At 50.5% G+C, this 24,075-nt stretch overlaps 3 protein-coding genes across 4 annotated transcripts in view; 1 reads left to right on the top strand and 2 right to left on the bottom strand.

Moving 5' to 3' along the window:
* The first annotated feature begins 855 nt into the window (after window positions 1-855).
* On the top strand, window positions 856-3,588 carry polr2l (RNA polymerase II, I and III subunit L). Its single transcript, XM_041276624.1, has 2 exons — window positions 856-1,126; window positions 2,616-3,588. The coding sequence occupies exons 1-2, from the start codon at window positions 1,032-1,034 to the stop codon at window positions 2,722-2,724; spliced, it is 204 nt and encodes a 67-aa protein (XP_041132558.1). The 5' UTR covers window positions 856-1,031; the 3' UTR covers window positions 2,725-3,588.
* cd151 (CD151 molecule) lies at window positions 3,581-16,360 on the bottom strand. 2 transcript variants are annotated; one of them, XM_041276622.1, is made up of 8 exons: window positions 16,244-16,360; window positions 9,681-9,819; window positions 9,368-9,559; window positions 7,385-7,459; window positions 6,623-6,727; window positions 6,122-6,280; window positions 4,623-4,709; window positions 3,581-4,195 (listed from the first exon to the last, which is right to left on the bottom strand). In XM_041276622.1, the coding sequence occupies exons 2-8, from the start codon at window positions 9,762-9,764 to the stop codon at window positions 4,136-4,138; spliced, it is 762 nt and encodes a 253-aa protein (XP_041132556.1). In that variant the 5' UTR covers window positions 9,765-9,819; window positions 16,244-16,360; the 3' UTR covers window positions 3,581-4,135. The 2 variants fall into 2 exon arrangements, with proteins under 2 accessions (XP_041132556.1, XP_041132557.1); XM_041276623.1 differs by having other exon boundaries at window positions 9,681-9,791.
* Window positions 16,361-19,329: 2,969 nt separating this feature from the next.
* cracr2b (calcium release activated channel regulator 2B) overlaps window positions 19,330-24,075 on the bottom strand; it is a 13,759-nt gene continuing 9,013 nt past the window's right edge. The window contains exons 3-10 of the mRNA XM_041275504.1: window positions 23,592-23,703; window positions 22,852-23,026; window positions 22,502-22,648; window positions 22,298-22,388; window positions 22,008-22,103; window positions 21,562-21,749; window positions 20,866-20,937; window positions 19,330-20,024 (exon numbers count right to left, since the gene is read on the bottom strand). Coding sequence (XP_041131438.1) covers window positions 19,865-20,024; window positions 20,866-20,937; window positions 21,562-21,749; window positions 22,008-22,103; window positions 22,298-22,388; window positions 22,502-22,648; window positions 22,852-23,026; window positions 23,592-23,703 — 1,041 coding nt within the window. The 3' untranslated portion in view covers window positions 19,330-19,864. The remainder of the gene's footprint in view (window positions 20,025-20,865; window positions 20,938-21,561; window positions 21,750-22,007; window positions 22,104-22,297; window positions 22,389-22,501; window positions 22,649-22,851; window positions 23,027-23,591; window positions 23,704-24,075) is intronic.

The following is a 24,075-nucleotide window of genomic DNA, read 5'->3' as shown; positions in this document are numbered from 1 at the left end:
TGATCAAAGCGTTATTTCCAGCCCTAGACAAGGCGGCTGATTTTCAGCAGTGTGTGAAGCAATCAGTGCGTTTACTTCTAGTTTTGTAACTTCGTTTTGAAAAAAAGGGGGAAAAAAATTGTATTGTCTTCCCATTTATAAATAACCCCCCACTGCTGAAACATCCATACAGATGCAACCTTAGGCGCTAACGCAAGGCAATGCGCCGTGGAAAAGTGAATACATCACTACAACTAAACTCGGAGCGCTATTTCCGAGAGGTAGTTATTTCCACCATTTTCTACTAATAGATGTTTTTAATACAGAATTTAAAAAACAGAATGGACAAACGCATGCCGGTAATAAACACGCACTGCCGTCCCCTGCGCCACACTGCAGAGGTGCGTTACGGATCGCTTAATTAAACGCGTGTTTGTTTGTTTTTAAATTAGATGCAAATCAAGGTGGCGATTAAAAACTCCATTGTAAACTGGTAAAACTGCAAGCACTTGGCGCGGCGTGTCGATGCGCTGGAGCAGTCATGTTTGTGCACTGGATTATTTTGCAGGACCTTTCAGACTATAAAGAATAACGCAGGCGTCCACACAGACTGTTCGAGAAACGCGAACTTCAACTTCGGAGGACACCGTACTCTAGGAAATACCAACTGCCAAAGCCCAGGGGAGGACGCCAGAACTTGTAAGAATTTGTCTTTAATACTGTAGCCACTTCACACTTTTTAAAAACGCCACGAAAATGTTTCAAAGTCGATGTATGGCAGTGTAACGTGTTAGAGAATTATAATTCCCGCCCCCCCCCATTACACACCGTCGATTTGCAATCTCTCCCCCGGGTAGTGAATTGGCAGGTCTGTCGCCTTGCTCCGCAGTTGCCAGTGTGCGCGGAGGAGGGGACGGATCGTTTTTATTCTTTTCTCGGCGTGGTATTCATGCGTAGCGGCGTTATCGTAGCGATTAAGTGGAAACTGCAGCGTGAACTCTGCTTCGTGTGTTTGTTCTAGGAATCCCCGGTTCAACCGAGCTGCCAAAAAAATGATCATCCCGGTGCGGTGCTTCACGTGCGGGAAGATCGTGGGAAACAAGTGGGAGGCTTACCTGGGCCTGCTGCAAGCCGAGTACACGGAGGGGTAAGAGACGAGCCCGCCACGTTAGAGCCTGGTTAATGCCCTGAACGACTTAAAAAAAAAAAACAAACTTGGACACGGTTAACGTTTAAACTGTGACACGTTTGCAGTATTGGTAGCCATTTAGATCGATCATAACACGAAGCTGCAGTGGTGGAAGTAAGGGCCCCCTTTACAGATGTGTAACCCTGCTCAAACTCCTGGCTCCTGATCATTGTAGTATTAATGATACTAGACTTCATTGAGGGGAGCTCTGAACCCCAGGACTGGGTGCAGCAGCAGCAGGGCTAGTGTGAGTTTGTAACCCTGCTCAAACTCCTGGCTCCTGATCATTGTAGTATTAATGATACTAGACTTCATTGAGGGGAGCTCTGAACCCCAGGACTGGGTGCAGCAGCAGCAGGGCTAGTGTGAGTTTGTAACCCTGCTCAAACTCCTGGCTCCTGATCATTTCAGTATTAATGATACTAGACTTCATTGAGGGGAGCTCTGAACTCCAGGACTGGGTGCTGCAGCAGCAGCAGGGCTAGTGTGAGTTTGTAACCCTGCTCAAACTCCTGCCTCCTGATCATTGCAATATTAATAATAATAGACTTCATTGAGGGGAGCTCTGAACCCCAGGACTGGGTGCAGCAGCAGCAGGGCTAGTGTGAGTTTGTAACCCTGCTCAAACTCCTGCCTCCTGATCATTGCAATATTAATAATAATAGACTTCATTGAGGGGAGCTCTGAACCCCAGGACTGGGTGCAGCAGCAGCAGGGCTAGTGTGAGTTTGTAACCCTGCTCAAACTCCTGGCTCCTGATCATTGCAATATTAATAATAATAGACTTCATTGAGGGGAGCTCTGAACCCCAGGACTGGGTGCAGCAGCAGCAGCAGCAGGGCTAGTGTGAGTTTGTAACCCTGCTCAAACTCCTGGCTCCTGATCATTTCAATATTAATAATACTAGACTTCATTGAGGGGAGCTCTGAACTCCAGGACTGGGTGCTGCAGCAGCAGCAGGGCTAGTGTGAGTTTGTAACCCTGCTCAAACTCCTGCCTCCTGATCATTGCAATATTAATAATAATAGACTTCATTGAGGGGAGCTCTGAACCCCAGGACTGGGTGCAGCAGCAGCAGGGCTAGTGTGAGTTTGTAACCCTGCTCAAACTCCTGCCTCCTGATCATTGCAATATTAATAATAATAGACTTCATTGAGGGGAGCTCTGAACCCCAGGACTGGGTGCAGCAGCAGCAGGGCTAGTGTGAGTTTGTAACCCTGCTCAAACTCCTGCCTCCTGATCATTGCAATATTAATAATAATAGACTTCATTGAGGGGAGCTCTGAACCCCAGGACTGGGTGCAGCAGCAGCAGGGCTAGTGTGAGTTTGTAACCCTGCTCAAACTCCTGGCTCCTCATCATTTCAATATGAATAGACTTCGTTCCTAAGCCCTAGCAGTGTTATTCCCAGTAGTAACATGCCCTGTTCCTCCCCGCTCTCTCACAGCGATGCCCTGGACGCGCTCGGGCTGAAGCGCTACTGCTGCCGTCGCATGCTGCTGGCGCACGTGGACCTCATCGAGAAGCTGCTGAACTACGCGCCGCTGGAAAAGTGAGAGGAGCCACAGGACCACCGAACACTGACCCGAGCAAACCGGGGTGTGCGTGATGACCTGGAACACACGCACACAGCCGAAATGGGGGGCAGCCGTCACAAGCCACTAATCCTTCTGTTCCCTCAGTTTTACATTTCTTTCAAGACATTGAATTACAATATATATTATTTACTGTGTGTTGTCTTTCCTCACGTTTTAGGTTAACAGTAAAATTTGAAAATATGACACAGCTCCCTCGCTTTTAATGACTTTATTTCACTCTTGGGCAGGCATGGGGGCAGTAAATGGCAGTTCCGGCCCTCGTACAGTAAAATACAGGTTTTACTGTTTGTTCATCCAGTCAGATGGCTAAATAAAGGGAGTCCTGTAGTTGCATTTTAGCCCATAGAAAGCATGTCTAGTTTTGAATATTTAGGCTGTTTCAATGATGCAAGATGCTTCAGAAAGTTTCACTGCACAGAAAGGTCCAAGGGAGGGAGGAGAGTAGCTTCAGTAGGTCAAGCTGCAGTATGACTGAAGAACCCACTCGCTCCCACCCAGGATCAGTTCTATTATGCACGATTTACAAAAAAAGAGTAAAATCTGATAATTTCTTAACACATCTTGTCTTGTGATATTGATCAAATCTGCCACAAGCTCCGGAGAGAGTAGATTCAGTGTTGGTATTGCACCTTATCGTTCTGGAAGTAAGGAAGCCCTTTCATGTGCCAGCCGGGTTCTAAAGCACTGCTTTCTCATTATAAGTTGGCACAGCCTCTTGCACCTGACGGCAGTGTTATACTCTTTATTGTAATGCATTTCCAATGGGGTTGTGCTGCCTGGCTGCTATGTGTTTTGGTCAAGAAATAAAACAATATAACTGTTTCAATTATTTATTGTTTTCAAACTACGCTACACAATACAAACCTTAAAATAATCAGTATTTCCAGTCAAACAGTTAAATGGGTTTTTTTCTGTTTGCAGTGTACAAGATGCTAGAAAATATTATAATGTACATTTTATATTATAAAAGCATTGATCAGTTAAAAAAAACAAAAAAAAACTAAATTTAAAAGTAAGAGAAAGGCACAAAACATAAAAATAAAAAACTGCCCTTTTTTGGTAAATTGGCAAATCATTGTCAGAATATTTTTTCCTTTTTTGGCTTCAAGAACTTTTATTTTTGCTGTCCTTCCCTCTCAGACAGGAGAGTGGGTGATGAAAGGAGACTCCACAATGCCTGGATTTATTCCCAGCTCGGTTTGCTTTCTTCCAGTGCTAGAATGTGTTGGTATAGAGCTTGTTTGAGTTTGTTAGGTACTGTTGGGGGGGGGTCTTGGCAGTCAGCCTGGGGGAACCAGTTTGTTGACTCTGGAGCCTGTTAGTGGTGTGAAGGAGAGGGGAGGAAGATCCAACCCTAACCCACCCCCAGTTAATAGGGCTCGGACTTGAGGCTCCGGTAGAGACAGCATGTGAAGATCATCCCGATGATCTGAGAGAGAGAGAGAGATACTTGGGAACTGGCTTCACAACAAAGCATTACGATACCATCGCTGTATAAACAGATTTTTTTTTTTTTTTGAAGTAGCGTGCCCCCCTCCCCATTGCCTCCCCTCATTCCTCTATTCTCTCCATTCCTTCCTCCCATCCCCATACACTGATCCATCTCCCCACTGCTGGTCCAGATTCACTCGCACTGCTTCCTCCTCCCCTCTCCCTGCTCCCACCCCAATCCCCCTTCTTCCTCCTCCCCTCTCCCTGCTCCCACCCCAATCCCCCTTCTTCCTCCTCCCCTCTCCCTGCTCCCACCCCAATCCCCCTTCTTCCTCCTCCCCTCTCCCTGCTCCCACCCCAATCCCCCTTCTTTCTCCAGCCCTCTCCCTGCTCCCACCCCAGTCCCTTTCTTCTCCTCCCCTCACCTGCACGCAGGCGATCCCGATGCCAACCGCTCCGATTATCCGCAGGTGTTCCAGGATGAAATTCTCCAGCTTTGTAATGCAGCCGCCCTGCAGAGGAGAGCAGTGGGGGAGGAACTAGGTTAGACACTGCAGGTTTGGAAACGAGACTCCTACTGCACAGCTGCTTCAGCCACTCCAGGTTTTACTATCAGCTTGATGAGCCACAGCGTATAGAGAACAAGCTCAGATGAGTCTTATTAATAAACTTGCAGTAAAACCAGGAATGTATCAAACTGCCCTGCAATGTGACTCGTATTTCCATCCTGTCATAGCATGTCTGATACAAACAAAGACATTGAACAGGATACAATGTTGAAACGTTTATCATTGAATTCACACTGAAGACACAGAGAAAGACTTTCATTAATGTTTTGACTGGACTTGTCAAGTTCTTTTAAGTATGAATCCCCCCCGAGATTTCTTTTAAAGTCTCTCTCGCTCCCTCTAGTTTTGGGAGCGTGGTGTTTTCTTGTTTTTTTTGCTCAGGCTGCCAAATCTAAAGTTCTGGATGTTGTTGTTATTGTACAAACACCCACGGCGTCTCCATGGAAACGGGCTGACCCATGGCAACCGGCCAGCGGAGTTGCGATGACAATGTGATTGTGTGCGCTGTACAGATTAAGTTTACAGCTCTGCAGTGTTGAGATCTCTTTGCTATAGACCTCTATACAGCTCTGCAGGGTTGAGTGGATGTCTTTCCTATAGACCTCTATACAGCTCTGCAGTGTTGAGATCTCTTTCCTATAGACCTCTATACAGCTCTGCAGTGTTGAGATCTCTTTGCTATAGACCTCTATACAGCTCTGCAGTGTTGAGATCTCTTTCCTATAGACCTCTATACAGCTCTGCAGTGTTGAGATCTCTCTTGCTGTAGACCTCTATACAGCTCTGCAGTGTTGAGATCTCTTTCCTGTATGCCTCTGTACAGCTCTGCAGTGTTGAAAGAGTTGCTGCATTTAGAGATGAGATAATAGCAGAGTTTCCCTGCAGCAGGGCAGCTGGGTTCAGATGAAGCCGCTCTCCAGACCACACAGCCAGCCACACGATGATTAACAAGAGAGGATGAGTTACAACAAGCCAGGAGGAGAGGAGAGGATTAGAGACAGCAATCCAGGCTTCAAACCTTCCTTCAAACCCAACTGTGGTCGGGGGGCTGCCTCCAAGCATGGCGAGAGTGCAGCTCTCCCGTGACAGGACACAGCAAAGAGTTTGAGCAACACACGCTCAACAAGGATTAGAGGCAGCCAGCGGACACTTCGAAACATCACAACACACTGAACCTAAACAGAAAAGCCAGATGAAAAGGCTCCTGGAGGTGCATTGTGTATAAACGGCAGACCCTGTCATAGCTGAAGCGATTCGAACGCTGTTCCACACTCTGCCAGGTAAGAGGGTAGCTCCTGACCCTGTTCTAACTCGGCGAGGTGCCTCAGCGTTCTGGATAAGGACCCCTCTCTCACCTCCACCTTGTAGATGTTGGAGGGGTGGTCTCGTATGCCGCAATGGGGGGTGATGGTCTTGCAGCAGCTGTCCGGCACTTTGCGACCCTCCGCCTCGGGAGTCCTCACCCACTCACTGTCCTGCCAGTCCTGGGAGTTATTACTGCCACAGCACTTGAACTGGAGAGAACGAGAGACAAGAGAGAGGGGAGAGGAGAGGGGGGAGAGAGACAGGAGAGGGGAGAGGAGAGGGAGAGGGGAGGGAGAGAGAGAGAGACAGGAGGGGGGAGAGGAAAGGGGGAGAGAGAGACAGGAGAGGGAGAAGAGGGGGAGAGACGAGAGAGGGGGGAGAGAGACAGGAGATTTGGAAACAATTAACAAGCGTACACCACATGTACTAAGAGTTGTGGCCCAGGTTCTGATGCTCTCAGGATCTGGTGGCAAAGGCTGCTACAACCACCTCCCTTTTCCCCACCGTCCTCTTCTGCCGGCCTACCTTCTTCCCGTTCCCTCTCCCCTTACCTCCTGCTGCAGCTTGTTCACAGCCTCGGTCACGCTCTCCTCTCCCACGCGTTTGTATTTGCTGGTCATGGTCTCTCTCAGGTTTTGTTTCAGCTCATCGTTCAGCTGCAGAGAAGAGAAGAGGGTTGAAGCCAGCCTTGTATTTCCATCCCTGCAGCACATCTCAATGTTTTACACTTGCACAAATACCTTCCCTATCTCATAGCATTGTGATCATATTATACATCATGCAAGTAGCCCATCAGGACCATTGCATGTTGCACGATCCACATCGTACAGTGTAACACACCCCTGTTAAGAACAGCGTCTGAGCTGTGCAGAAATTACCTGGCTGCACGTCGGAGAACACTGCGGCATTAAGAGAGGGGGAGAGGGGGAGAAGGAGGGAGAGAGAGAGAGGTTTAGAGCAGGAAGGATGGACAGAGTGACTACAGTGTTAAGGAAAGCAGGCTGGATCCTGCCGCTGTGAGGAAGAGAGCCTGCAGCAGTAGCACGAGCTGTTTGCAAGGTTTCTGTTAACAGAGAGAAATGCGTTTAGCAATGAAAAGACAAACGAGATCACAAAACCAAGGCACTGTGTGTAAGCACTTCAATTAAGACAGCAGAGAAAAAAGAGAAATCGAACTGGGGAATCAAACACAACAACATTAATTAGACTGCAGTGATGGAGAATAAAGAGAATGAATGCACGGCCAGTGCAGTACAATGCAGTGCAATACTGTGCAGTACAATGCAGTGCAGTGTCAGGGGAGAGGGACTCACCTGCTGGTAGTAGATGTACGCCAGGATCCCGGCCAGAATCTCCAGCAGGAAGATGCACAGGAGCAGCACGAAGTACTGGAACAAGAGCACAGACAGTCACACACAGCACTGCGGAGCAGGGGAACACAAGCAGAGACACACACAGCACTGCAGAGCAGGGAAACACAAGCAGAGACACACACAGCACTGCGAAGCAGGGGAACACAAGCAGAGACACGCACAGCACTGCGGAGCAGGGGAACACAAACAGAGACACACACAGCACTGCAGAGCAGGGAAACACAAGCAGAGACACACACAGCACTGCGAAGCAGGGGAACACAAGCAGAGACACGCACAGCACTGCAAAGCAGGGGAACACAAGCAGAGACACACATAGCACTACGAAGCAGGGGAACACAAGCAGAGACACGCACAGCACTGCGGACTGTGTCTCAGATTTAGGTCACTTTAGACTACAGGATATGAAGTGCTTATATACTTTTTGCAAAGTCTGCTGGTCACTGTGGTGATTATCACTGTGTGTGTGTGTGTGGGTGGGTGCGCGTGCGCCAGCATGTGTTTTTCAAACAGCTGTGTTTACACAGTCTGGCACAGGCGGTACTGGTCTCTCTGTACAATGTGAGGGCTCTTAAAACACTTGAGAGACCGACAGCACCCTGAAAATGTCAAACTGCAGTTCACTCAGAGAAACAAACGAAACCTTTTTTAAAACTTCCATCCCATCAGCTCCACTACCACTCAGAGAAAGCTAATCTGCAGAATCACAGCGTAGTATTACTTGAATTCTTTCACGTGTTCCCCATCAAAGAGAGATCTGACAGGACCTCATTATGAATGCTGACAGTCACTCACAGTCCGCTGTCACGGAGAGACAGCTGTGCTTGCATAGGGACAGCCAGTCTAATCTCACTGTGCATTCCAACCCCCCTGTTCCAGCTCCTCTTACTGAACACCGAGAGGCTGCCCTCCCTCCCTCACGGGTCTGCATGCTTGTGCGGCACTGCCTGTCTCATTCCACTCCTCTGAGTCACAGAGTAAATCTGCTCCCTAAAACACACTGCTGCTTTTTGCTGCGCCAGCCCACTGCACTGAAAACTAGCCGTTAGGCAGAGAAGGCAGGGCTGGGATAGAGGGGCTACACTGCCCACAGGGGCTCCTTGTATCAGTATAGAGGGGCTACACTGCCCACAGGGGCTCCTTGTATCAGTATAGAGGGGTACACTGCCCACAGGGGCTCCTTGTATCAGTATAGAGGGGTACACTGCCCACAGGGGCTCCTTGTATCAGTATAGAGGGGTACATTGCCCACAGGGGCTCCTGTATCAGTATAGAGGGGTACACTGCTCAGAGGGGCTCCCTGTATGAGTATAGAGGGGTACACTGCTCAGAGGGGCTCCCTGTATCAGTATAGAGGGGTACACTGCTCAGAGGGGCTCCCTGTATGAGTATAGAGGGGTACACTGCTCAGAGGGGCTCCCTGTATGAGTATAGAGGGGTACACTGCTCAGAGGGGCTCCCTGTATGAGTATAGAGGGGTACACTGCTCAGAGGGGCTCCCTGTATGAGTATAGAGGGGTACACTGCTCAGAGGGGCTCCCTGTATCAGTATAGAGGGGTACACTGCTCAGAGGGGCTGGACATACTCAGACCGTAGTCTCCCACCTGTGTTTCCCCTGAAGTTCAGTGCCCCCGCCCCGAGTCGACATGGAGGGGGGATGGGTGGGGGGGTAAGGCACTGTTGTGACTCTGTGGGTTTGCCTTGGGGCACAAATATTTTCCTGCCTTCCTCACTGTATTACTCAGCGATGGAAACAATAGCAGTTCTATCCACAGAGGATTCGCGAGAGAGAGAGTTTCCAGTACCAGTTACCACTTGTTACCATGGGAACTGAGCAGCCTCTCTGTCACACCCCTTACTCACTTCAAGGTCTTGGAAAAGTTCTTTTTTATTCCCATAGCAAACCCCTCCCCTCCCCTCACCACTCGGAGAAGCTGCCTCTGTTCCTTGAAGGTTGCACAGCAGCCCAGGATTCCGGTCACCATGACGATAGCCCCGGCGATGACCAGGATGTAGGCGGTGGCAGCGTAGATGCCGGAGGACAGCAGGCTGATATAATCGCTCTTCTCAACCAGGGTCCAGACCCCCACAGCCATCACAGCGCCCCCTGCCAACTGGGAGGAGGGAGAGGCACAGCACACACAGAGTCACGAGACATTACACTAGGAACACCTGTGCTAACTCTCTTCATAAGCACGGACATGAAGTACACCGGACAGTCACGGCACTGCTTACCCAGAAGAAGAAGTTGAAGCTGAAGAGCAGGTACTTGAGGCAGATCGTTCCACACGTCTCCTTCTTCTCATCGTACTCTCCCATCCTGGCAGATCAGCGAGGGTCTGTGTGCTGCACAGCGACACGATGCAAATTTACACTGCAAGCACAGAGACACACACTGAGACACGCAGACACCGAGACACACCGAGACACGCACACACCACCCCTAAACAGAGCGCTCAGCGCCCCCACATGAGAGGGACTGACTCCGCTGCCCTGCAATCTCAAAGGAACGGAGGGAATTCCTCAGCACATAACGTGGAGCCACCCTCTCAAAACCGCCACTGAAACCCAGCCGCCTCTCCCATTTACAGAGCGATGCCAGACATCAGGGCAACGATCTATATACCACTGCAGCCGAACACAAAGGGAGTCTCAGAGAGACAGAGAATTAAGTACCTAATCCTGATACCTAATCCACAGACACAGAGTCATTCTGCCTCACCCCCTAACACAGACACCGAGTCAAGCTGCCTCACCCCCCTAACACAGACACTGACAGTGCGACGAGGGGGGAGAGGGAGGGGGGGATTGTGTCTGTGACTCAGTGTCACGAGGAGGGGGGGAGGGGGGCCCCCCTCCCCCCCTCAGAGCGACGGACAGACTTTAGTGCCGGGGCAGGAGGAAACACAGACACAGAGTCTCGCTGCCTCCTCTGAATCACGGCCCAGTCCTTCCTGTCTCACACCTGCTGTTCTCTTCCAAGAAGACTCAGACAGTAAGATGCAGGTGCTTGTTTTCATCAGTACGGGTGGCTTTCCCCACTGTGTCTGGCCCCTGTGCAGCTCAGCCCTGTTAATACTGGGTTTTGTAGCCAGGCTCAGCCAGCCTGTGAAAGAGAAGCCAGTGCTGGGATGTGAGCTGTTATTTATGACTGTCTGATATCAGACTGGACTATACAGCTAACCCCGCTCACCGTGACTGGACTATACAGCTAACCCTGCTCACCGTGACTGCTGGACTATACAGCTAACCCTGCTCCCTGTGACTGCTGGACTATACAGCTAACCCTGCTCACCGTGACTGGACTGTACAGCTAACCCCGCTCACCGTGACTGGACTGTACAGCTAACCCTGCTCACTGTGACTGGACTGTACAGCTAACCCCGCTCACCGTGACTGGACTATACAGCTAACCCCGCTCACCGTGACTGGACTGTACAGCTAACCCCGCTCACCGTGACTGGACTGTACAGCTAACCCCGCTCCCCGTGACTGGACTGTACAGCTAACCCCGCTCACCGTGACTGGACTGTACAGCTAACCCCGCTCACCGTGACTGGACTATACAGCTAACCCCGCTCACCGTGACTGGACTATACAGCTAACCCCGCTCACCGTGACTGGACTGTACAGCTAACCCCGCTCACCGTGACTGGACTGTACAGCTAACCCCGCTCACCGTGACTGGACTGTACAGCTAACCCCGCTCACCGTGACTGGACTATACAGCTAACCCCGCTCACCGTGACTGGACTGTACAGCTAACCCCGCTCCCCGTGACTGGACTGTACAGCTAACCCCGCTCACTGTGACTGGACTGTACAGCTAACCCCGCTCACCGTGACTGGACTGTACAGCTAACCCCGCTCACCGTGACTGGACTGTACAGCTAACCCCGCTCACCGTGACTGGACTGTACAGCTAACCCTGCTCACCGTGACTGGACTGTACAGCTAACCCTGCTCACTGTGACTGGACTGTACAGCTAACCCCGCTCACCGTGACTGGACTGTACAGCTAACCCCGCTCACCGTGACTGGACTGTACAGCTAACCCCGCTCACCGTGACTGGACTGTACAGCTAACCCCGCTCCCCGTGACTGGACTGTACAGCTAACCCCGCTCCCCGTGACTGGACTGTACAGCTAACCCCGCTCCCCGTGACTGGACTGTACAGCTAACCCCGCTCACCGTGACTGGACTGTACAGCTAACCCCGCTCACCGTGACTGGACTGTACAGCTAACCCCGCTCACCGTGACTGCTGGACTATACAGCTAACCCCGCTCACCGTGACTGGACTGTACAGCTAACCCCGCTCACCGTGACTGGACTATACAGCTAACCCCGCTCACCGTGACTGGACTGTACAGCTAACCCCGCTCACCGTGACTGGACTATACAGCTAACCCCGCTCACTGTGACTGGACTATACAGCTAACCCCGCTCACCGTGACTGGACTATACAGCTAACCCCGCTCACCGTGACTGGACTGTACAGCTAACCCCGCTCACCGTGACTGGACTGTACAGCTAACCCCGCTCACCGTGACTGGACTGTACAGCTAACCCTGCTCACTGTGACTGGACTGTACAGCTAACCCCGCTCACCGTGACTGGACTGTACAGCTAACCCTGGCTCACCGTGACTGGACTGTACAGCTAACCCCGCTCACCGTGACTGGACTGTACAGCTAACCCCGCTCACCGTGACTGGACTGTACAGCTAACCCCGCTCACCGTGACTGGACTGTACAGCTAACCCCGCTCACCGTGACTGGACTGTACAGCTAACCCCGCTCACCGTGACTGGACTGTACAGCTAACCCCGCTCACCGTGACTGGACTGTACAGCTAACCCCGCTCACCGTGACTGGACTGTACAGCTAACCCCGCTCACCGTGACTGGACTGTACAGCTAACCCCGCTCACCGTGACTGGACTATACAGCTAACCCCGCTCACCGTGACTGGACTGTACAGCTAACCCCGCTCACCGTGACTGGACTGTACAGCTAACCCCGCTCTCCGTGACTGGACTATACAGCTAACCCCGCTCACCGTGACTGGACTGTACAGCTAACCCCACTCTCTGTGACTGGACTATACAGCTAACCCCGCTCACCGTGACTGGACTGTACAGCTAACCCCGCTCACCGTGACTGGACTGTACAGCTAACCCCGCTCACCGTGACTGGACTGTACAGCTAACCCCGCTCACCGTGACAGTCTTTAGCCTTGTTGCTGTCTTTAGCCTAATACAATGTGTGTGTGTGCTTGAGAATGGGAATGGGAGTGGTGTGTGTGTGTGTGTGTGTGCATGAGACAGTGGGGGGGGGGGGGGCGACTATCTTGGTGAATGGAATGCTGCATATCTCTCTCTCTCCACATTCCTCTCTGCAGTAGTGTGTGTGTGTGTGTGTGTGTGTGTATGTGTGTATATATATATATATATATATATATATTATTATATATACACATGTATATTATGTCTGACAGACTGTCTGTCTGTTCATATTTTCAGCTGATTCTAATTAAAAGGCATCACCAAAACTACACAATTTCCAACCTACTTTCTGAACGGATAGAATAGTGTTCAATTAAATAGAGTGAAGGGGAGCTGTCTGGAAGTGCTACAGAGATCTGCGAGTCCCAGGGAGGGAGCACAGGAGAGCCGGGGGTGGAGAGCGCTCAAGATCGCTGCAGAAGTCACGCTGTGGGGTCTTTTCAAGTACCCACACAAAGTTGTTGTAGCAAACACTTGTGCGTACAATGGCTGTCTGTCACTTGATTCACGTGTCTTGCAGCTGGCATTCCTGTGATCTAAAGAGGGTGCACCTCCCTGACAGGAGGCCCCTCGAGACTGGGGCTTTATACCCCTGTACTCCGCTTTGAGGAGCGCTGGTCACCGTTTACAAACACTAAAAGAAGCTCAGCAAATTCAACGTCTTTCTTGGTGCCTTCAGTCTAAATTCAATGATAGGCTTCTAGTCAAAACACTTCTCAGTGTCTTAAGCTACTCATTCTGAAAGGGCAGAGGAATAGGGCTCTGTTGTGAGAGGGATAAAATAAAATCAAGTTTTTTGTTGCATTACAGAAAGTAAACTGTCCCAACTTTAGAGGTTTCATCAGAAACGAGGCAAACCCCCCTGTGTGAATATGCAAACTCATCTGCTTTGTTTCAGAGCCGAGCAGAAAAGAAACAACACATGCGTGACGCTCCTTCCAAATGAAAGTTCTGAAACTTGGGATCAGGAGGAAGGATAATCCATGAACGACCGAACCTGGGGCAACATCACCACCACTCTCAACGCTGGCACACGACCAAACCTGGGGCAACATCACCACCACTCTCAACGCTGGCACACGACCAAACCTGGGGCAACATCACCACCACTCTCAACGCTGGCACACGACCAAACCTGGGGCAACATCACCACCACTCTCAACGCTGGCACACGACCAAACCTGGGGCAACATCACCACCACTCTCAACGCTGGCACACGACCGAACCTGGGACAACATCACCACCACTCTCAACGCTGGCACACGACCAAACCTGGGGCAACATCACCACCACTCTCAACGCTGGCACACGACCAAACCTGGGGCAACATCACCACCACTCTCAACGCTGGCACACGACCAAACCTGGGACAACATCACCACCACTCTCAACGCTGGCACACGACCAAACCTGGGGCAACATCACCACCACTCTCAACGCTGGCACACGACCAAACCTGGGACAACATCACCACCACTCTCAACGCTGGCACACGACCGAACCTGGGGCAACATCACCACCACTCTCAACGCTGGCACACGACCAAACCTGGGGCAACATCACCACCACTCTCAACGCTGGCACACGACCAAACCTGGGGCAACATCACCACCACTCTCAACGCTGGCACACGACCAAACCTGGGGCAACATCACCACCACTCTCAACGCTGGCACACGACCGAACCTGGGGCAACATCACCACCACTCTCAACGCTGGCACACGACCGAACCTGGGACAACATCACCACCACTCTCAACGCTGGCACACGACCAAACCTGGGACAACATCACCACCACTCTCAACGCTGGCACACGACCGAACCTGGGGCAACATCACCACCACTCTCAACGCTGGCACACGACCAAACCTGGGGCAACATCACCACCACTCTCAACGCTGGCACACGACCAAACCTGGGGCAACATCACCACCACTCTCAACGCTGGCACACGACCGAACCTGGGGCAACATCACCACCACTCTCAACGCTGGCACACGACCAAACCTGGGACAACATCACCACCACTCTCAACGCTGGCACACGACCGAACCTGGGGCAACATCACCACCACTCTCAACGCTGGCACACGACCGAACCTGGGGCAACATCACCACCACTCTCAACGCTGGCACACGACCAAACCTGGGACAACATCACCACCACTCTCAACGCTGGCACACGACCAAACCTGGGACAACATCACCACCACTCTCAACGCTGGCACACGACCGAACCTGGGGCAACATCACCACCACTCTCAACGCTGGCATACGATCGAACAAGCAACACGCACACTGGTGAGCACAATGCTGTTTTTTTACACCTTAAAAACTCCTGCCTCTTAAAACACCACCACACACACACCAAAAAAAAAAAAAAAAAAAAAAAAAAAAAAAAAAAAACACATTTTAAAAAGATTGTGCTCCTAGAACAGTTAGAACAACCATTGCTCCAGAGAAGCCACAGGGATGGGAATGAGACTCCCACTGCACAGCAGCGTGATCCACTCCTGGTTTGCAATGCAACCAGAGTCTTATTCCCATCCGTGAAGCGTACTGGTTTAAACTCACTTCTTCAGTGGAATGTGAATGAAGCGCTTCAACATGAATTGTTTTTCTGTTTTGGGTTGTAAAATAATAAAGGCCATACCGAGGCAGAATCAATGTCTAGGGGGTCCTTGAAGACCCGACTTGAGTTGAATCAGCTACTAGGGACCGGACAGCCAGGCCAAACTCTCCCCCCTCGCTCGGGAATGTTCTTATATTCAATTTGCGGGAGACACGCTATGAACCAGATTTAACGATTAGCAGATGCTACAATCATAGCGGCTCAACGTTTTACTGTCCACCCCCCTGCGTCCTTGTCTATAACCCCCAAAACCATCAGAAACATTTCTGCAGCCCAGGGCACGTTAAACTGCGGGCAGCAGTCTTCATGGGGCTTCCTACTGGCCGTGGAAGAGAAGATTCATAATACACAGCCTGCAAGTCGATGTCATTATTTTCCATCACGATTATGTGATTTATAAAAGCTTTATTTTTTAAATCACATTCAGTTACAGACTCACAACCCAAACCCCCCCTCCCCGGTGTTGTGTAATTAAAGAGAGGACTGCGTGCTTGCTCTTCACTACACGGCAGGACTCGTGTTGCTATTTTTTATTCTTGCCTCCAGGGTTTAGTTAAATCTTTATAAAGAGACGGGCCCCCAGGTGCCTCAGCCCAGTCGCGCTGACTTGCGTCCTAAAACCAGCTCACCGATCGCGCTGATATTCGCCCGACGCGACCGCAGACGGAGCTACACAGTTTTCAATGGCCTTGGATGGCGTCAGTTTTTTTTTTTTTTTTTTTTTCAGCTAACCTCATCTTAAAATCAGTTGCTTGCAACGTGCCAGGTGTTTCCTTCTAAAAAAATCTCTGCTGGTTTTACGCCCTTCCTCTTCTCTCTCTCTCTCTAAACCACAGCGTTCCGATCAAAAAGGTCGCGGATCAATAATTGCCACACTTACCTGTTTTTTAAGGCGTCCGGGTGTGTGAGCGGAGGACTACACTGTCGTTTCTTCCCCTCCTTGTACAAACCTTTGACACAAAGACTGATCTGCCGACACCCCCAGCTTTCCCAGCTACAGAGACTGCCGAAACTCCGCCTCCCCACGGAAAGATAGGGAACCCAGCTCGGGTTTTAAATGAAGGGGAGAGTCGGCTCTGAACAGCGAGAGTGAGACGCCTAGAGGGCAGGGAAGGAACTGCACTGGACTGTACAAACCTGCAGTAGCGGTTTGAAGTTAACAGATCTCTTCATTTCTGATCATTTCTAGAGCGGGGAATGCAGTGTTTAGACTAGCGCTGGAGAGCTGAGAATGGAGTGTTTTAACACGCACAATATTATTCATGAAACACCAAACATGTGATTTTTCACAATACTGCAGTTCTTTATTGGTAAAAGATTTGATATGTACACCGCTATTAAAAATAATTTACATATAGTTAAAATAATGTGATACATATATAAACATGCATTTAAAAATGATCTAACACTGGACAGATAGGGGAATAAAAAGGGGGTAGGAGGAGGGGGTTTAAAGGTGGGTTTGTGTAACAAAGGGAGGGGAATAGGACCCCCACCTCATCCCCCTCCCAATGTAGCCCTCACCCCTTAAAGTGCAGTCCTCACCCCTCTCACTCCTCCCAGTGCAGCTCTCACTCCTTAAAGTGCAGCCCTCACCACTCACCCCTCACCCCTCCCAGTGCAGCCCTCACCCCTCTCCCCTCTTCCAGTGCAGCTCTCACCCCTCTCCCCTCCCCCCTCTCCCAGTGCAGCTCTCACTCCTCCCATTGACAAATGTTTTAGTTTTTGGACAAAATGAGCCACAAACCATTTTGCCAAAACATCTCTTGACCTGACTTCTGAGTTTTTTTTGTTTCAGTTTCACAGCCAATCTCAGCAAGGAGACACAGAGGAGAAACTGGAGCTGCAGAGTCTGCAGAGAGGAGAGGCCGGGAAGCTCACCAGCCTCGAGAGCTGTCCTCACAGTCTGATCAAGGTGTTTGTCACTTGGACTCAAGCTTAAGCGTCCCCTGATTGCAGCAGTTTGGAATCTCAGCCCACTGAACTGCAGAGAGATCAGTATGTGTCGTACGCTGATGTCAGTGTTATTAACTCATCAGCCACTAGGAGATCCGGCACTCTTCAGGTTTTAATGGGAGCTTATAAAGACACATCAGGTCCTTTTTTTGAAAGGCAGAATTTCTCAGAGTAACAAACCCTTTAAACCCAGCTGCAAAGGAGGGATCCAGTTCATCCGAAAATGTGCACTTTCTTCAAAATACAGGCCTAAATCTATGAACGCTTACAGCGATGGCTCTATGTAAAACTGTTCCACACTCATCCCTTGCAGGGCGCTATAGGAGAACTTTACAGAGCACCAGACAACACCCCCACCAGTGCAAATCAGTGTGTTCGGCTGTCAGCTAAGCCCCACCCCGTGCAATGAGACTGCGGTCTAAGCATTTGATTGGCTTGTCCTCCACGAAGTATTTGCCTATCACTGACCCTTTCTTCAGTGGGGGCTTTTTGCCAGGGGGCGTCTGCAAATCAAAAGAGGCAAGGAAAAGAGAAGAGAGAGGGTGAGAAACTCAGGGTTCAGAACGAGGATCCTTATTGAACAAAACATTCAACATAAGATCAAATGAAATATAATAATTGCTCCATTAGTTTGACACCAATATTATTTTAATGAAATGACAATCAAATAAGAACAACATGTTCCAATGGCATCTCATTCTTCTTCTATATATATACACACACACACACACACACACACACACACACACACACACACACACACACACAGTGGTTTGCAGAAGTATTCACCCCCTGCAAAGTTTTCACATTTTGTTGGCACCTGACGCTTTCAAATTAGACTTTACATGTAGACTCTACACAAACTATTCCACACTGATAAAGTTAAAAACTGCATATAGAATATAAATAAGTAAGATTTACAGAGAAAAACAGATTCATCTCAGTTGCATAAGTATTCAACCCCTTTGCTACTGCAGCCCTAAATCAGCTCACGTGAAAATGATTTGTTTCAAAGGTCACAAAATTAGGGAAATGGTTTCAGCCTGTGTGCACTCAAAGTGGTTTAACTTGTAAATAATTTCCCTCAGGTATACAAAGACTTTCAAGCTGCAACTCACATAGTGATCCAACAAAGCAACCATGAAGACCAAAGACAATGACCCGAAGCACAAAGCCAAAGCCACACTGGAGTGGTTGATCAAGAGAATGAATGTTCTTGAGTGGCCCAGTCAAAGTCCTGACTTGAATCCAATTGAAAATTTATGGCGAGACTTGAAGATTGCAGTCCATTGACGATCCCCAACAAACTTAGCAGAACTGGAGCAATTTTCCCACGAACAATAGGCAGAAATGTCACCATCCTACTGTGCAAAGCTAGTAGAGACCTATCCAAAAAGACTCCTAGCAGTAACTGATGCAAAATGTGCTTCTACCAAGTACTGACTGAAGGGGCTGAATACTTATGCCACCAATTTTGCTGACATTTAACCTCCTCCTCATATAACAGTGTTCAGTTTGAATAAAAAAAGTTTGTTTGAAAAACTGTACATTCATATTTGTAATTCAACAGAATGTGACATTAACTACCTGTAATTCAACCATCTCTTGGTTTGGAAGAGTGTTTGTGACATAAAGGTCGTTGCAAACCCTTGCTCAAAAAATAATTTCCATTTGCTGTACGAACGAAACGAACAAAGACAGGTGGCTCTGTACCCCGAGAGGTGTCTGTGCTGTGAACGTGTGAGATCACTACACTTGCACACGTAAAAAACGTGTTTGTGAAACTTTTTTGCATCTAAAACTTATTAAATCATATTATATATATATCTATAATATATATATAGATATATATATATATATACATTTATTACTCTCTAAATAAACACGTGATGTTAATATTGAAGTTGTATAATTATAGAATATCTATATATATAATATATATTATATATATATATATATATATATATATATATATATATATATATATATATATATATATAACGCTAAAGATTTAACCAGCTTTTTTGGGAATAGGTGTATTAACAATCTAGCCCATTATACAGTACATTTAATAAATAATCCAACCAATATATACACTGATGCCACCTGCTGGATGCCGAACACACTGCATCTGAATAGTTTTATTCGTATTCTCTTCCTTGTGTCTGCGCATGTCTGACAGAACTTCCTTTACCAGACGACACGCTCAGCTGACAGCTGCTAAACCCACTGCCAGGCACCCTCAGAGTCATCAGAAGGAATGCAGACGACCTTGTTGACAGTCCAGCCGGTTTACATGGACGGGGTTCAGCTGGGGAACACAAGCTCTTGTCAAAGCATCATTTCAAATGTATACCAGGAGGGTGCGCCGGTACGCTGCTTCTGCTCTCAGCAGAACTGGACATGCATTGATGGCCATTCGGAACAACGTTCAAGATATTTACTGAGGGTGCATTAACAACCAACAGCAGCTGTGCCAACCCCATCCTAATCTCAGCTCCCCCAGTCCAGACCAGGACAGTCTCCACAAGGCACGAGCCCGTGGCTAGTTGTGTCCGTGGTTGAAGGGGTGGTGCCAGTAGTGGTGGGCGTGGCCACTGTCGGCGCGTGGTGTGAGGGGCTGGGTCATGACACGGTGTCTGACACTAACCAGCTTCCTGGACTCGTGGGCGTCGCGCTCATCACGCAGTTTCCTATTCATCTCCCTGGAGAGAGAGGGGAGCAAGGGAAGGTGAAGGAGGGGACGGAGAGGAGGGAAGAGAAGGGAGAGGAAGTGAGGGAGAGGAAGGGAGAGAAGGGAGAAGAAGTGGGGGAGAGGCGAGGAGGGGAGAGAAGGGAGAGGGAGGGTGGAGAGGAGGGAAGAGAAGGGAGAGAAGGGAGAAGGAGGGGGCGGAGAGGATGGAAGAGAAGGGAGAGGAAGTGAGGGAGAGGAAGGGAGAGAAGGGAGAAGAAGTGGGGGAGAGGCGAGGAGGGGAGAGAAGGGAGAGGAAGTGGGAGAGAGGCGAGGAGGGGAGAGAAGGGAGAGGGAGGGGTGGAGAGGAGGGAAGAGAAGGGAGAGAAGGGAGAAGGAAGGGTTGGAGAGGAGGGTAGAGAAGGGAGAGGAAGTGAGGGAGAGGAGGGAAGAGAAGGGAGAGGGAGGGGGACAGAGAGGAGGAAAAAGAAGGGAGAGGAAGTGAGGGAGAGGAGGGGAGAGAAGGGACAGGAAGTGGGGGAGAGGTGAGGAGGGGAGAGAAGGAAGAGAAGGGAGAAGGAGGGGGTGGAGAGGAGGGAAGAGAAGGGAGAGGAAGGAAGATAAGGGAGAGGGAGGGAGAGGCGAGGAGGGGAGAGAAGGGAGAGGAAGTGAGGGAGAGGGAGGGAGGGAGGGAGAGGCGAGGAGGGAAGAGAAGGGAGAGAGAAAGTACAAAAATATTACGTCGTCACAGATAGAAAATCTGCACAATATCTGAGTAATACAAAAAATGCAATAAATAACAATAATGAAGGAAAGAATGACTCTCCTGTTCAGATGTGCAGCTTGTGGAGCCCCTGTTAGCACTGAAATCTCACCTCAGCAGCTCCAGCTGTTTCAACAAACTCTCCTTCTCCTTCTGCATGTTCCTGGAGACTGTGACAACATCCCTGAGAGAGAGAGAGAGCGCACGCGAGAGAGAGAGAGAGAGATGCATTAGTACCTATCGGAGACACTCACAGCGCTAGACTCAGAAACACTAAAAACCAATGTAATCAATACAAAGGCAAACGTGCGCTTCCAGCCTGAGGGCCGCTACAGCAGGAGAAGAGCTCTCCTGGGTAGGAAACTGCAGCCCTGTGTTGGCCATACCGGCTCTCCCTGTTCATGAGTTTACACAGGGGGGTAGACACTGTGAAGGAGCCACAATGGCGCCATTCCCACACCCAGTCACTGGTACTGTCTTTGTCCCTGGGGCTTGCGTTTCACCGGAAGTCCCCTTATCTGTTCGGTCCCTGGCCGGGTTATAGAAATATGAAAAGTGCTTCTAAGTGACTGATTAAGGGAGACCCTGGGGGGAGAGGAGGGCTGGACAGGTGGACAGGCTCCAACTTCTCCTGGATCTGGAAAGTTTAAACACAATAAACATCTGAGCATTTACTGTACATCACTGCTACCTGACAATACCCCTCTGTGTGTGTCTGTGTCTCTCTCTCTCTCTCTCTCTCTCTCTCTCTCTCTCTCTCTCTCTCTCTCTCTCTCTCTCTCTCTCTCTCTCTCTCTCTCTGTGTTACCTGTCTTTCTGTCTCTGCTCTCTCGAAGCCTGCTCCTGTAGCTGTCTCAGGTGATGCTGTGCTGTTTCCAGCTCCCTCGTGCTCCTCTCCAGCTGGTCCTGTAGAAGCTTGTTTGTGTGTTGAAGGCATTCGTTCTGAACCCGTGTCTCCACCTGCTCATAGCTCAGCTCGTGAAGCTGGCTCTCCAACTGAGAGAACAAATCCAATATTCAGAAACACCTCTCTCCCCTCTACCCCCCTGTCTCCATCTACCTGAGCCCCTCTCGCGGGGGAGGGGGAGGGGGTCAGTATCTCTCCTCACCCATCACCCCGTCTCTCCACGTCTCTCCAGTCCCCTCTCCCCCTCTCCCCCTCTCCAACATCTCTCCTCTCCCTCTCCCTGTCTCTCCTTTCCCCTCTCCCTGTCTCTCCTCTCCCTGTCTCTCCACTCCCCACTCCCCTCTCACTTGTCTTTGCCTCCCCACAATCGCCTCCAGTTCTCGCTCCCTCATTTTCAGCTCGCTCTGCAGCTGCAGGCTCTTGTCGCTCTGCCGCAGGGAATCCTAGGAAAACGAGACGGACGTCTCTGCATGAGAACCCATGCAGGGAGGAGGCTAAAAACAGCACAGTGACAGTAGAATAAAGCACAGTGAAAGCCCTGCACAGCATAGGCAAGCATTGTAAAGCAGCTGGTAAACTCGGGTACATGCACAGTGTAACCGTGTGTCTCTGTGTCTCTGTGCTGCAGTCACTGTACCTGGTTCAGCAGTCTGTCTTTCTCGATGGTGATCTGGTGTTCCATCTCCTCGTACAGAGAGCGCATCTCCCTGTCATGATCACACTCCCTCCTGAGAAAGAGGGCAAGAGAGTGAGGCTGTGAGACAACAAGAGTGAGTGAGTGAGAAAGAGAGTGAGAGCGAGAGAGTGATAGAGTGAGCCGGGGTGTTCCTGGGAGTCTGACCTGCGCAGCGCCTGCTCCATCGAGTCCTTCTCCAGGTGCACCTCCTGGATGTGAGTCGACACCTTGGACAGGAGCGCCTCGAAATAAGACAGCAGCTCTGGTCGGTCCCTGTGCAGCCTGGCCCACAGCTCCCTGACCTCGGACTGACTGAGAAACACACAGCACAGCACTGTCACAATACACAACAACACAGCACAGCACTGTCACAATACACAACACAACACACAGCTCCCTGACCTCGGACTGACTGACAAACACACAGCACTGTCACAATACACAACACACAGACACACAACGCAAGCCTGCCAGATGTCACTGTTGCAGCTGCACTAACTCGCAGAATGTCGTACTCTTGGAAGACCTGCGGGGCTCCCAGTTGCTGCATCATCACACAGAAGCTTCTCTCCTCACTGTCCTCCAGCAGGGACAGGTCCTCCTCCCAGCCTCCAGAGACAAACGTGTCCTCCAGGACAGACGAGTCCGACCCCTCGAGCTCAGGGAGCACCTCGACACCGATGAACCTCCCTGAGACAGAGAGAGGGGGAGAGGGAGAGGGTGCAGTTTCAGTGTTGGGGTGCAGTGTCAGTGTCGGGGTGCAGTGTCAGTGCCGGGGTGCAGTGTCAGTGCCGGGGCACAGTGCCATTGTCGGGGTGCAGTGTTGGGGTGCAGTGTCAGTGTTGGTGTGCAGTGTCGAGGTGCAGTGCCGGGGTGCAGTGACGGGGTGCAGTGTCAGTGTCGGGGTGCAGTGTCAGTAGTGTCAGTGTCAGTGCCGGGGTGCAGTGCCATTGTCGGGGTACAGTGTTGGGGTGCAGTGTCAGTGTTAATGTCGGTGTGCAGTGTCAGTGCCAGTGTCAGTGTCGGTGTGCAGTGTCAGTGTCGGGGTGCAGTGCCATTGTCGGGGTGCAGTGTCGGTGTGCAGTGTCAGTGTCAGTGTTGGGGTGCAGTGCCATTGTCGGGGTGCAGTGTCAGTGTCAGTATCAGTGTTAGTGTCGGGGTGCAGTGTCAGTGTTAGTGTCAGGGGGCAGTGTCAGGGTGCAGTGTCAGTGTCGGGGTGCAGTGACGGGGTGCAGTGTCAGTGTCCCACACTCACCCAGGCCCATGCTGAACTCCAGGGGGGTGAGGTAGCCGTTCACGTCCTGATCTAGACTGTCGAAGACATCCTCCAACTGCTCCGGAGTCAGGGGCAGCTCATTCTGCAAGCGCTGAGAGGAGAGGAGAGGAGAGGAGAGGAGAGGAGAGGAGGTTAGCAAACAGGGAGAGAGGGGAGAGGGGGTTAGGAGACAGGGAGAGAGGAGAGAGAGGAGAGGGGGTTTGGAGACAGGGAGAGAGGAGAGAGAGGAGAGGGGGTTTGGAGACAGGGAGAGAGGGGAGAGGGGGTTAGGATACAGGGAGTGGGGGTTAGGAGACACAGAGAGAGGTTTAGGAGACAGAGACAGGGGGTTAGGAGACACAGAGAGGGGGTTAGGAGACAGGGCAAGGGTTTGGAGACACAGTGATGGGGTTAGGAGACAGGGAGAGGGGAGAGAGAGGGGAGAGGGGTGTCCTGGTCACTGGTGTGACTCTTAACAGTTGAG

The sequence above is a fragment of the Polyodon spathula genome, chromosome 17 (genome assembly GCF_017654505.1).
Source record: "Polyodon spathula isolate WHYD16114869_AA chromosome 17, ASM1765450v1, whole genome shotgun sequence".
NCBI lineage: Eukaryota > Metazoa > Chordata > Actinopteri > Acipenseriformes > Polyodontidae > Polyodon > Polyodon spathula.
Note: the sequence above shows the minus strand (reverse complement) of the source record. Positions and strands in the feature narration are given on the sequence as shown.

Excerpts from the sequence above, each read along its gene's own strand:
- cd151 (XM_041276622.1), bottom strand. The coding sequence starts at position 9,764 with ATGGGAGAGTACGATGAGAAGAAGGAGACGTGTGGAACGATCTGCCTC. Across the intron at positions 9,560-9,680 it reads GCTTCAACTTCTTCTTCTGG|TTGGCAGGGGGCGCTGTGAT; the intron begins GTAAGCAGTGCC and ends CCCTCCTCCCAG. Across the intron at positions 6,728-7,384 it reads CGTACATCTACTACCAGCAG|CTGAACGATGAGCTGAAACA; the intron begins GTGAGTCCCTCT and ends TCTTCTCTGCAG.
- polr2l (XM_041276624.1), top strand. The coding sequence starts at position 1,032 with ATGATCATCCCGGTGCGGTGCTTCACGTGCGGGAAGATCGTGGGAAAC. Across the intron at positions 1,127-2,615 it reads CAAGCCGAGTACACGGAGGG|CGATGCCCTGGACGCGCTCG; the intron begins GTAAGAGACGAG and ends GCTCTCTCACAG.